The sequence below is a fragment of the Condylura cristata genome, unplaced genomic scaffold (assembly GCF_000260355.1).
Source record: "Condylura cristata isolate star-nosed mole 26May11 unplaced genomic scaffold, ConCri1.0 scaffold00015, whole genome shotgun sequence".
Taxonomy (NCBI): Eukaryota; Metazoa; Chordata; class Mammalia; order Eulipotyphla; family Talpidae; genus Condylura; species Condylura cristata.
Genome location: NW_004567116.1, coordinates 5,213,019 through 5,225,729, shown reverse-complemented (window position 1 = coordinate 5,225,729; position 12,711 = coordinate 5,213,019). Strand labels below are relative to the sequence as shown.

At 41.4% G+C, this 12,711-nt stretch overlaps 3 protein-coding genes across 3 annotated transcripts; all 3 read right to left on the bottom strand.

Annotated features, from left to right (window-relative positions):
- Positions 1–713: 713 nt before the first annotated feature.
- On the bottom strand, positions 714–1,676 carry LOC101636831 (olfactory receptor 1440-like). The gene has a single exon (XM_004683417.1). It carries the CDS (start codon positions 1,674–1,676, stop codon positions 714–716), a length of 963 nt encoding a protein of 320 aa, XP_004683474.1.
- A 4,623-nt stretch (positions 1,677–6,299) lies between these two features.
- Positions 6,300–7,262, bottom strand: LOC101636589 (olfactory receptor 5A1-like). The gene has a single exon (XM_004683416.1). It carries the CDS (start codon positions 7,260–7,262, stop codon positions 6,300–6,302), a length of 963 nt encoding a protein of 320 aa, XP_004683473.1.
- Positions 7,263–11,232: 3,970 nt separating this feature from the next.
- On the bottom strand, positions 11,233–12,186 carry LOC101636358 (olfactory receptor 5A2-like). Its single transcript, XM_004683415.1, has one exon. The coding sequence runs from the start codon at positions 12,184–12,186 to the stop codon at positions 11,233–11,235; it is 954 nt and encodes a 317-aa protein (XP_004683472.1).
- Positions 12,187–12,711: the final 525 nt, after the last annotated feature.

The window sequence follows — 12,711 nt, the reverse complement described above, 5'->3', positions numbered from 1 at the left end:
GATCAGGTGCACCTGTGCTATGATAATAACACCTCTGGTTTCCTTCAGCCTCTGAGTTATTCCCCAACTTTAGTTTTAAATGGTCTTTGTTCTTCTCCAAACTCATTTTCATAATTCACTTCCAAATCTGACTCAAGAATAAGGTAAAAGAAACAGGTTTTGGGGTAATTTAAAAAAAAAAACAATTCTCTGCCTCCTCTTCCTCCTTTTCACTCTCTTTCTCCTCACTTAACCTCCAGATTAAGTCGGTAGGTGTTCATTTCCTCAATTTTAAGTTTAAATAGTTAATAAATGCATTATTTTACACTCAATGGATATGTAAATAAATAAAACTAAATAAAAGAAATTCAGGAAAATGGGGACAGTTTGTATGACTTCTGAGGTTTTCTAATTTCTCTAGATATAAAATCTAGCAGAACCTCTGTTCTCACACACACACTTCATCTAGATGAGAATAATAAAAATGGGCTCTCAAGCTGCCCGCCATGTTGTAACTTCTGCTCAGATACATCCTGTGTGGAACCACTAAGGATCAAGACATCAGAAACAAAAGCCCGATTTGCACATTTATCAGCCTAAGTGTCTTATGACAGATGAAAAGACACTCACCTATTCTTAACTTCTGTCTTGTGTTAAGAATAGAAATGCCATCTTATTTTTTTGTTTCCCTATTCTTTATTTTTTCTGTTCAGGTAGTATACCAAATACTAATCTTACTGAGACAAATGTGTTGTCCTCTTCATCAGCCTCCTGAGGGCCTCTTTGATCTCCTTGTTCCTCAGACTATAGATAAGAGGGTTTAACATGGGGATAAAAATAACATAGAACACGGACAGAAACTTGTTCTGTTTTGTGGAGTGGCCAGAACTAGGATGCATGTACACAGTGAGGGCTGTGCCATAGAAGAGGGTCACAACCGCCAGGTGAGACGCACAGGTGTTGAAGGCCTTGGCGCTACCTTTGACAGAGGAAATTTTCAGGATGGAAGCTGCAATGAAACCATAGGATAATAAGATAATAATCAGAGAACCTAAAACAACTAAAATGATTATCACAAAAAGACTAATTTGACTGATGAAAGGATTGGAACAAGTCAAAGTCATAATTTCGGTTATGTTACAGAAAAAATTTTGGATGACATTTGGCCCACAGTAGTACATCTCAAAGCAAGTGACTACTTCAATTAAGGTTGAAAGAAAACCACACCCAATAGCCCCAGCAACCAACTTCCAGCAGAGTCCAGGTGCCATGATGGTTGAGTACTGCAGAGGGTGGCCAATGGCCACGTATCTGTCATAGGCCATGGCGGCCAGCAGACAGCACTCAGTCTGACCCATCCAAGAAGCCACAAAACACTGTGTGGCACAGGCAATGAAGGAAATCATTTTTTTGTCTTTAAAGAGGTCTGAAAGCATCCTGGGGCTGATGGAAGTAGTATAGCAGATGTCTATCGATGACAGGACACTGAGGAAAAAGTACATTGGTGTGTGCAGGTGGGAGTCCATCCTGATCAGGATGATGAGACCCAGGTTCCAGAATAATGTCACAAGGTAGATCACCAGGAAAACTGGGAAGAGACTAAGCTGCAGCTCCTTTTCTTCTGAGATTCCCAGGAGAACAAACATTGTTACAGACGTGAGGTTTCTGTCTCCTCCCATGGACCTACTTGTCACCATCTACCAAGAAAAGATGAAAGATGAAATGGTTTCAAAAAACAGGGGGAAAAAATCTCTTCATTGTTCTCTTTCATGGAGATGATTAAATATACAAGCATGATACATTGATGCTGAGTTAATTATTCCTTTTTGTATAATCAGCAAACTTAATGAAAAATCAACTTTATAAATATTTTCACTCTCCCTCTGAGACAAGATACAGTAGGTAGGCATCATCAATATGCTATTTACCCACGAAATATAAGTATTTCCCTTGTCCCTTAAAAATTTACAATCACGGGCCCTCCCTGGTTCGCAGCGGGTTAAAGCACAGCACTGAGAAGCTAAAGCCACTTCCACATGAGTTCAATTCCAGCCTGCCCCGGATGTGACCACATGGCGCAGCAGACCTCTCCTGACCCCCCACTGCTCCCCTCAGCAGTGTACTTCTAGATCTGCCTGTTCTGCTCCCCACCCTGTCTCTGGGGAAGCCTTTCACCACCCCTGTGCCACTGGCCTATACCCCAGCTCTGTATGCACAAATGAATAAATCTTAAAAAAAAAAAAATTTACAACCGCGTGCCAATTGGAATTATACAAATTAGGGAGACACTGTCCTATCTGCACATGGTGAGGTGTAGTCACTTTAACTAGTCAGCCCCATTTGAATCCAGTGCTTGGAAAAGACCCTGAATCATGTGAAGCTTCAGTATAAAGTGAGGGTGTTCAGTGGGTGCTTTTTAATCATCTTCAGAATTAACATTCAATTAATCTATAATAAAGAAAGACTTAGAATTTGTAAGTGCTTTTCCTTTTCACAAAATCTAGAAGACACAAAAATTATTTAATAGGAACTTTGAAAGAGTGACATTAAAGTAGTGACTTCGAAATGGATATGACTAAACCATATTTTAACACTAGGAAGCCACCCGAGATGTTAGACAATACAACTTGAAAGAGATTCATGCTTCCTCCCTTGAACCTACAGATTTGTCTTCCTTAATACAGACACTTATCATTTAAATTGTCTATGAAGGCGGTTCTTGCTCTTCTTGGACTCAATGATACTTTTAAAAATCTGTTGGTAAATGAGACCCTGCTCCCAGCAAAGTCACCATCACCCCCAGGGCACCGTCTTATTGGATTATCTGTCACCACAGAGTCTACAGTCATTTCCAGGTGAAAGATTCATTCTACAAAAGACAGAGACTAGAGCTCATGAATGTCAGCATGTGTGAACAGTGGACATGAGAACTGGGAAATGAAGCAAGTTCTGGGATTTTTTCCCTCCATTCCTGCAGTCAGTACAGGAAAATGAAGACTTTCATCTCTGAGGCAAACTCACAACTCTGCCTGCAGTGAATGTCTCCCTGAGGGTACATAGTGGTCATTTGTCTCCAGGTGGTCTTTTAAGAGTCTCATTTGACACTAGGTGACATGTTTTCTTAGTCCATATACGGAAAACTAGAGTTCAATATCATGTTCTTGAGAAATTGCAGAACTAGATACAATCATCAGCCCTCAGCCCAGACTAATGCCTGACATTAATCTTGTCTCTAAGGTCAGGGAATTGGATAAGAGGGAAAGTTCCATGGGAAGACACCACCATAGAGGGCAGGGAAGGGAGGGAGAGGGAAGTGCTGAAGATGGCAGTGACCGGGTGTCATGCATCTGTCCCCACAGCTCCTGCTAGGGTTCACACAGCTGTAAAGACAGCACAGAATCTTATTTCTAAATCTCGCTTCTCACCTTGACCAAGATCCCTCAGGAATACACACTTCTTGCCAAGTATGAAAATATTGTATTTCTTCTCTGAAAAATGTTCCAGGATGGACTCGGTTGATTCCAGGGTGGGAGCTGTGAGCCATGAAACAGGTTATTCACTGACAGCAAGAGAGATGCTCACGAGTGGAGAGTCCTCTAATATTTATTGTCACGGGCAGCAGAGTGGGAGGGAGGGACAATTAGAGGGAGGGAGCTCTCCAGGCACCTGCTCTCTGGGGTGATGTTGCTGTAGAAGTTTGGTCACAGCTATTTACCCCATTTTTTCCAGTTCCCTTCTGGTCTTTTTTTCCCCATAGTCCTGCCATAATCATGTGGTTATAGATTTTGTTTTAACAAACTTGTAACAAATTAGAGTTGGAAATATCTTAGGAATTGCCCTATGCCATACATTTAATTTCCAGGGAAGTGAGTTGAAGCGTGGAGCTAAGGAATTTGCCCAAGATGACAGAGCCACTTGCTAAATGACTTCACAGCAATAACACAAGTTGTGGATACCCAGCTTACCAGGCACACACTTTTACCATTTCCCTGACCTGAACTAATCACCATAACAGCCCTGTAAAGCATAGCTGGAGTAGTCCCTATTCATAAGAGAGGAAATAGGGACAAGAACTAATGCAATAAAATCCATATTTAGTCAGGGCACCACTGCCCTGGTAAGAACCTCGGGCAATGTGACAGTCAGTCGGGTTGGAGCTGACTTTTCACTTATTGGTTGTGTGACCTGAGCAATCGATGACCTCCTGGTCTCAGGTGGTCCCCTAAAAATGGGAGGTAGTCATAGTTAGCACATAGAGTAGCCCTTCAAGGCGAGAATTAGACTAGATAATGTCTGTGAAGTAATTATCAGAGTGTGTCTTACACACGCTGCCATCTATTAATAGACACTGTCATTCATGTATCCTGATATTCATCACTCCAAATCATATTTAACTTCACTAACATACCTACCTGGGGTCATGCCCCCAACCTTTCTTTCTTGGTTCTTTTTGAACCCTGCTGTGATTAGGTGTACAGGCTAGTTTTAGACAAGGTCTAATCTAAGTCTCAGGGTGCAAGTCATGGATGGGGCAATGACTTCATTGTATTATATTACACCTGCTAGCACATTAGTTTATGTATTCCCCCTGATAAGAACTGTAATATAGCCTTTAACAGAACACATTCCTTTTTTATAAGAAGAAAATAGTTTGATTTAAAATAGCTTTTATTGAATTAATATTGGTTGATGTGACTATTTGTATTACAGGATGCTGCATTCCCACCTGCAGATGTCGCTGCCATGGCTCACCCACCACCACAGAACCCGCAGTCCACACCTTAGACTCTTGTGCTCCCCACCCACCACTGTCTATCTTCCCTTGCTTTTTCCCTTCCCTACAGTGCTTTTCCTCCATTCCACATTTAGCTGTCAAGATAACTGAACATTTTCTTAAGATAATCTAAAGATGTCCACTAAGGTCAAAATGGGATGCCCCAATCAAGCGTTGAATTTCCTGCTCTGGGTCCGTAAGAGCTATTTTTGTTCCACAGGTCACACTTTGTGACACACATAATGAATTTTGGCTACATTACGACAAGCATGGCAGAACTGTAAGTACACCAATATTCTAGAGGTGATGTGGGAACAGGACGTCACCTACCCCCTTTACATGTTTATTGAAAAACTAAATCCATGCAGTTCTAGAGGGCAAAGTGTTCTATAAGTACAAGCGTATTACAGACACTTCATAACCATTGTCTAAAGAAAATCATTTTTGTACACGGGACTGCCAAGTGGTAACTCTCTGATCCCTGGTCAGCTGAAGGCCCTGGACTTCTGGGAGGCTCACTTCACTGGGCTTTGGGTTCCACTTCTGACAGACAACATGGCGTCCGTCATTTCTGCTCTCTTGTTCAGTTTCTGTGAAGATTCCATGGAACGAGTTCCAACTCTTATGTGCTCAGAATTTGATGACTTGGGTCCTTTCTAACCTATTTTTCTCAATTCACTTCAAAAGGAGGCTTAGGAATAACATGGAGGAAACAGTTTTTTCAAAGTAAATCCGGAGCAGTCTTTACCTCTTCCAAATATTCTTCTTCCTCCTCAATTTTCTCCTTTGCCTCCGCATCTCTCTCTCTCTCCCTCTCTCTCTCTGTTTCACTATTTCTCTCGCTCTCTTTCTCACACACATTCACTCATTCAGCTTCCTCTACTGGTGTTAAATTATAAATCATACTTTTAAAATAACTATTTTATTTTCATATTATTGTTCCACAACTTTATTGGTTTATAATAAATTATTGTTTACTTAATATAAAGAAATGTAGAAGATCAGGAAATGAACAGTCTGTGTGGTTTATGCCATTTCTCTCCTCTCTATCAATGGCCTTCATCCCAACTCTCCTTGATGAAAACTACAATATGTTCATTCTCTCAATTATTAATTTTCAATACTTAACTTATACATTTTTTTTAATTTTTAATGAAATATAAAAAATGACAAAATATATTCAGGGAAGAAAGAACAATTTGTGTGATTTCCTGGGTGCTTCTCGTTTCTCTACACAAAATATTTATCAGAACTCTGTTCTCAAACCCAGAATTTACCTACATGGGTCTAAGCTGGAATCATGCTGCCCAGCATATTGGAGCTTCTGTTCCCAGAGAAACTGTTTGCGCAGCACTAAGCCTAAGGGCACCAGGAATCAAGAAGCCAGATTCTGAACTTGTCTGCCTAGATATTCTTATGACCTACAATAGGATGCTACATATTCTGACCACTGCATTCCATTAAGGAGAAATACATAGCCACAAGTTGTTTGTTTTTCTACTGTATTTTGCTTTCTTTTCTTCAGATAAGGCACAAACTATTGTACTTAATGAGACAAATGTGTTGCCCTCTTCACCACCCTCCTGAGGGCCTCCTTGATCTCTTTGTTCCTCAGACTATAGATAAAAGGATTTAACATGGGGATAATGATAATATAGAATATGGACAGAAACTTGTTCTGTTTTGTGTAGTTACCAGAACTAGGATGCAAGTATACAGCGAGGGCTGTGCCATAGAAGAGGGTCACAACCGCCAGGTGGGACGCACAGGTGTTGAAGGCCTTGGCGCTACCTTTGACGGAAGATAACTTTATGATGGAAGCTGCAATGAAACCATAGGATAACAAAACTATAACCATAGAACCTCCAGCAACAAAAAGAATGACCAGAAAAAGACTCATTTGACCAATGAAAGGATTAGAACAAGATAGACTCATAATTTCAGGTATGTTACAGAAGAAATGCTGGATTAAATTTGGTCCACAGTAGTATAACTCAAACCCAGTGATTGATTCAACTAAGCCAGAAAGGAAACCACACACAATGGCCCCAGCAGCCTTCTTCCAACAGAACCCAGGTGCCATGATGGTTGAGTACTGCAGAGGGTGGCCAATGGCCACGTATCTGTCATAGGCCATGGCGGCCAGCAGGCAGCACTCAGCCTGACCCATCCAGGAAGCCATAAAAAACTGACTGGCACAGGCAATGAAGGAAATGACTTTTTTATCTTTGAAGAAATCCGAAAGCATCCTGGGGCTGATGGAGGTAGTATAGCAGATGTCTATCGATGAAAGGACACTGAGGAAAAAGTACATCGGTGTGTGCAGGTGGGAGTCCATCCTGATCAGGATGATGAGACCCAGGTTCCAGAACAATGTCACAAGGTAGATCACCAGGAAGACTGGGAATAGACTAAGCTGCAGCTCCTTTTCTTCTGAGATTCCCAGGAGAACAAACATTGTCACAGACGTGAGGTTTCTGTCTCCTCCCATGTACCTGCTTGGCACCATCTGCTGAGAAAAGATGAAAAATAAAATGGCTTCATTCTAGAATACAGGAAAAGAATTCTCTTCATTATTCTCTTCATTATCCTCTAACTATACAAGCATGAGCCTTGTATAGGCACTGAATGAGCCTTGACTCTTTGTATAATCAGCAACCTTAATGAAAAATTATCTTGGCCAAATATTTTCAGTCTTACTATGAGACAAGACACGGTAGCTGGGCGTCATCAGTACTTTATCCACAAAATATCAGGATTTCCCTTGTCTCTTACATATTTCCAACCACATGCCAATTGGAATTATACAAACTGGGGGACACTGTCCTATTGCACAGGGCGATGTGTGGTCATTTTAACTAGGCAGCCCCATGTGAGCACAGAGCTTAGAGAAGACCCTGCATCATGCAAAGCCTCAGTGTAAAGTAGGATGTTCAGTAGGTGCTCTTGAAAATCACCTTCAGAAGCCGCCCAAGTTGTTAGACAATACAAACTTGAAAGAGATTCATGCTTCCTTCCTCAAATCTAAAGATTTTTCTCCCTTAATACAGACACTTATAATTTAAATTGACAGGGAAAGGGTTCTCGCTCTTCTTGGAGTCAATTACACTTTTAAAAATCTTTTGGAAAATCAGACCCGCCACCAGAACAGCCACTGTCAGTCCCTGTGCACAGTCTTATTGGATTCTTAGTCACAACGGAGTCTACAGTCATTTCCAGGTGACAGACTCATCCTACAAAACACAGTGATTTGAGCTCATAAATGTCAGGTTGTATTAGCTGATGGACATGAAAACTGGGAAACTGAGGCTGGTTCTAAGATTCTTTTCTCCTCACCATAGACAGTACAGGAAAATGAAGACCTGCATCTTTAAGACAAATACTGTGAACTTATCTCCCAGCTGTGAGTATCTGCCTGAGGGGAAACAGCGGCCAATGTCTCTACATGGCCTTTTGAGAGTCTCACTTGATTCTAAGTGACATATTTTCTTAGTTCATATATGGAAAACGAAAATGTGGCAGAGTTCATATCATGTTCTTAAGAAATTGCAGAACGAAATACAATCATCAGTCCTCACCCCAGAGTAATACCTGACATTAATCTTGTCTCTGAGGTCAGGAAATTTGGATAAGAGGGAACATTCCACGGAAGACACCACTGTGGAGGGCAGGGAAGGTAGCAGAGGCAAGTGCTGAAGATGGAAGTGACCGAGTTTCATGCTCCTGCTCCTCACAGCTCCTGGTGAGTGCTACACAGCTGTGGAGACAGCACAGAATCCTCTTATTTCTAAATCTCACTTCTTACCTTGACCAAGATCCCTCAGGAATACACACTTCTTGCCTAATTGAAATAGTATATTTCTTCTCTGAAAATGTTCCAGGATGGACCTGGTTGACTCCAGGGTGGGAGCTGTGAGCCATGAAACAAGTTGTTCACTGACAGCAAGAGAGATGCTCACGAGCGGAGAGTCCTCTAGTATTCATTGTCAAGGGCGGCACCGTGAGGATAAGGGACCATGAGCTGGAGGGGGCTCTCCAGACACCTGCTCTCTGGGGTCATGTTCCATGGAGCTTTGGTCACAGCTAATGACCCCATTTTTTCCAGTTCCCTTCTGGTCCTTTCTTCCCCACCATCTTGGCATAATCTCATAGTTATAGATTTTGTTTTAACAAACTTGAAGTAATTAGCACTGGAAATGTCCTAGGAATTGACCCATGTCATATATTCAATTTCCAGGGAAGTAAGTTGAATCACAGATCTAAGGAATTTACTCAAATGACACAGCCACTATAAATTAGATATGTGGACAGTCCCATATACCAAGCACACATTTTTTTAATTATTTTATAACAGTTTATTTTTACATCATTTTGTACTTTTTTTTTCTTTCTCAATTGTAATCCCCACAGGTTTCCCATCACCAAGTCACCCATGTGCCATCACCATAATCCCGTGCACTTCCCTCCCCACCCCATTTTTGACCCCACTCCCCAGTCCACCTCCACAAAATGTCTCTGGTATATGGTTGTTCATTATTCTTGTTATTTTCTCTCCTGGTCCATTATACTCCTGACCAAGCACACATGTTTTAAGTATACTAATACATACATTTTATCAATTCCCTGGCCTGAATTTATCATCATAACAGCCCAAGGAACGATACATGCATTATTTCCCATTCATAAAAAAGAAAACTGAGAAAGAGAGTAAATGCTATAAAATTAAGGGTTGTGCCACACAAGAGTCCCACCCACAAGGTAGGAGGCACAGGTGTTGAGACTTTGGGGCTACTTCTGATACAGGGTGTTTCAGAATGGAAACTTCAATGGAACCAGAAGGGAAAGAATGGCAAAGACCCAACCCTATCAAAAACAGATGCAAAGTAAAAGGGTAATTCACAGATGAAATGCTGCATGGTGTTTGGTAGAGAAGAAAACAAGTGACTTAGCTAAGCCACCAGTAAAATTAATGAGCATTGCACATAAGCCCAAAACATGAGACATTTTTCTTTTATTTATTTGTTTATTTGTTGGTTGTTTTGTTCCAGTGATTTTTGGCATTAGGATAACTTAACATTCTCTACCAAAAGGAAACTGAAAGACAGGAGTTTAGTGAAGCAGAGTCCAGAGAAAGGTGGAGAAAAAGCGATCAGAAGGAAAAGTCAAGGATCCATGACTGTCATAGACAATTAGTAGTATAGTCAATTTTCTATAAATTCTCTTGGTTTGACTCCAACTTTCTGCCTCCAAAGTCAGCTGACTCCTCTGCTTCTTGGTCAAAGCTAAGGCCCTGGAATCCCAGGATGCACAGAATTTTGGGAACTCAGTTCTGCTCTGTAGACACAACATGGTGGTCATCATTTCTGAGTCTGAGTCAATAGGAAGCTTCCACAGTACACCTGTGCCCGAAATGATGCCTCTGACCTCCTCTACACTCTGAGTGTTTTCCAGTGTTTATTTTTAAATGTTCTCTTTTTCACAATTGTACTTACAAGGTGACTTGAAAATAAAGGCAACAGGTTTTGGGGGAGTAAAAAGAACAGCTTTCACCATGTCCTCCTTTTCCTCTTCTCCCTACATCTTTTCCCCTTACTACTCCTTCTCTTCCTGCTTCTCCTCCTACTTCTATTTTCTTCTTCCACTTGTTTTCTCTCTCCATCTCTCTCATCCTTCATCATTTTCCAGGATTAAGTTTATAATGTGTTCATTTTCTCAATTTTTAAATGTCAGTATTGAACTAACAAATTCTTTCACTTCTTAATTGATGTAGATGCAAATAAGGAAAAGAAGTTCAAGGGAGAAAGAACAGTTGGTGTGACATCCTAGGTTCTGCTCATTTCTCTCCATACAAAGTCCATCAGAATGTCTGTTCTCAAGGCCAGGGTTTATCTACATGGTCTAATCATGGAAAAGGGCTGCTTGATATGTTGGAGCTGCTGTTCAGACAGATTCCCACATGGAGACCACTGAGGATCAGGACACAAGGAAGCAAGAAGCCAAATTAGCACTGTTATTGGCTTGAGAGCCTTATGATTGAAGACACTGAAAGACACGTACCTATTCTTAACTTCTGTCTTCTATTTGGAATAGAAATCCCCATCCTATTTTTTGGTTGTTGTTATTGTTTTTCTTTCCTATTCTTCGCTTTTTCTGTTCAGGTAACATACCAAATAGTATTCTTTTTTTTTTAATTTTTTTAAAGATTTATTTATTTTTGCATACAGAACTGGGGTACAGGCCAGAGGCTCAGGGGTGTTGAAAGGCTTCACCAGAGACAGAGTGGGGAACAGAACAGGCAGATCAACGAAGTACACTGCTGAGGGGAGCAGCAGGCGGGTCAGGAGAGGTCTGTCACGCCATGTGGTCACCTCCGGGGCAGGCGGGAATCGAACTCACGCGGAGGCGGCTTTAGATTCTCAGTGCAGTGCTTTAACCCGCTGAGCCACCAGGGAGGGCCCCAAGTAGTATTCTTAATGAGATTAATGGGTTGTCTTTTTGATCACCCTCCTGAGGGCATTTTTGATCTCTTTGTTCCTCAAGCTATAGATAAAAGGATTTAACATGGGAATAATGATAACATAGAACACAGACAGAAACTTGTTCTTTTTTGTGGAGTGGCCAGAACTAGGATGCATGTACACAGCGAGGATTGTGCCATAGAAGAGGGTCACAACCGCCAGGTGGGAGGCACAGGTGTTGAAGGCCTTGGTGCTACCTTTGACAGAGGATATTTTCAGGATGGAAGCTGCAATGAAAGCATAGGATAATAAAATAATAATCAGAGGACCTAAAACAACTAAAGTAATTATCAGGAAAAGACTCATTTGACTGGTGAAGGGATTAGAACAAGACAAACTCATAATTTCAGTTAAGTTACAGAAAAAATTTTGGATGACATTTGGTCCACAGAAGTACATCTCAAAGCAAGTGACTATTTCAGTTAAGGTTGAAAGAAAACCACACCCAAGGGCTCCCGCAACCATCTTCCAACAGAACCCAGGTATCATGATGGTTGAGTATTGCAGAGGCTTGCCAATGGCCACATATCTGTCATAGGCCATGGCGGCCAGCAGACAGCACTCAGTCTGACCCATCCAAGAAGCCACAAAACACTGGGTGGCACAGGCAATGAAGGAAATCATCTTTTTATCTTTTAAGAGATCTGAAAGCATCCTGGGGCTGATGGACGTAGTATAACAGATGTCTATAAATGACAGGACACTGAGGAAAAAGTACATTGGTGTGTGCAGGTGGGAGTCCATCCTGATCAGGATGATGAGACCCAGGTTCCAGAACAATGTCACAAGGTAGATCACCAGGAAGACTGGGAAGAGACTAAGCTGCAGCTCCTTTTCTTCTGAGATTCCCAAGAGAACAAACATTGTCACAGACGTGAGGTTTCTGTCTCCTCCCATGTACCTGCTTGGCACCATCTGCTGAGAAAAGATGAAAAATAAAATGGCTTCATTCTAGAATACAGGAAAAGAATTCTCTTCATTATTCTCTTCATTATCCTCTAACTATACAAGCATGAGCCTTGTATAGGCACTGAATGAGCCTTGACTCTTTGTATAATCAGCAACCTTAATGAAAAATTATCTTGGCCAAATATTTTCAGTCTTACTATGAGACAAGACACGGTAGCTGGGCGTCATCAGTACTTTATCCACAAAATATCAGGATTTCCCTTGTCTCTTACATATTTCCAACCACATGCCAATTGGAATTATACAAACTGGGGGACACTGTCCTATTGCACAGGGCGATGTGTGGTCATTTTAACTAGGCAGCCCCATGTGAGCACAGAGCTTAGAGAAGACCCTGCATCATGCAAAGCCTCAGTGTAAAGTAGGATGTTCAGTAGGTGCTCTTGAAAATCACCTTCAGAAGCCGCCCAAGTTGTTAGACAATACAAACTTGAAAGAGATTCATGCTTCCTTCCTCAAATCTAAAGATTT

Excerpts from the sequence above, each read along its gene's own strand:
- LOC101636831 (XM_004683417.1), bottom strand. The coding sequence starts at position 1,676 with ATGGTGACAAGTAGGTCCATGGGAGGAGACAGAAACCTCACGTCTGTA.
- LOC101636589 (XM_004683416.1), bottom strand. The coding sequence starts at position 7,262 with ATGGTGCCAAGCAGGTACATGGGAGGAGACAGAAACCTCACGTCTGTG.
- LOC101636358 (XM_004683415.1), bottom strand. The coding sequence starts at position 12,186 with ATGGTGCCAAGCAGGTACATGGGAGGAGACAGAAACCTCACGTCTGTG.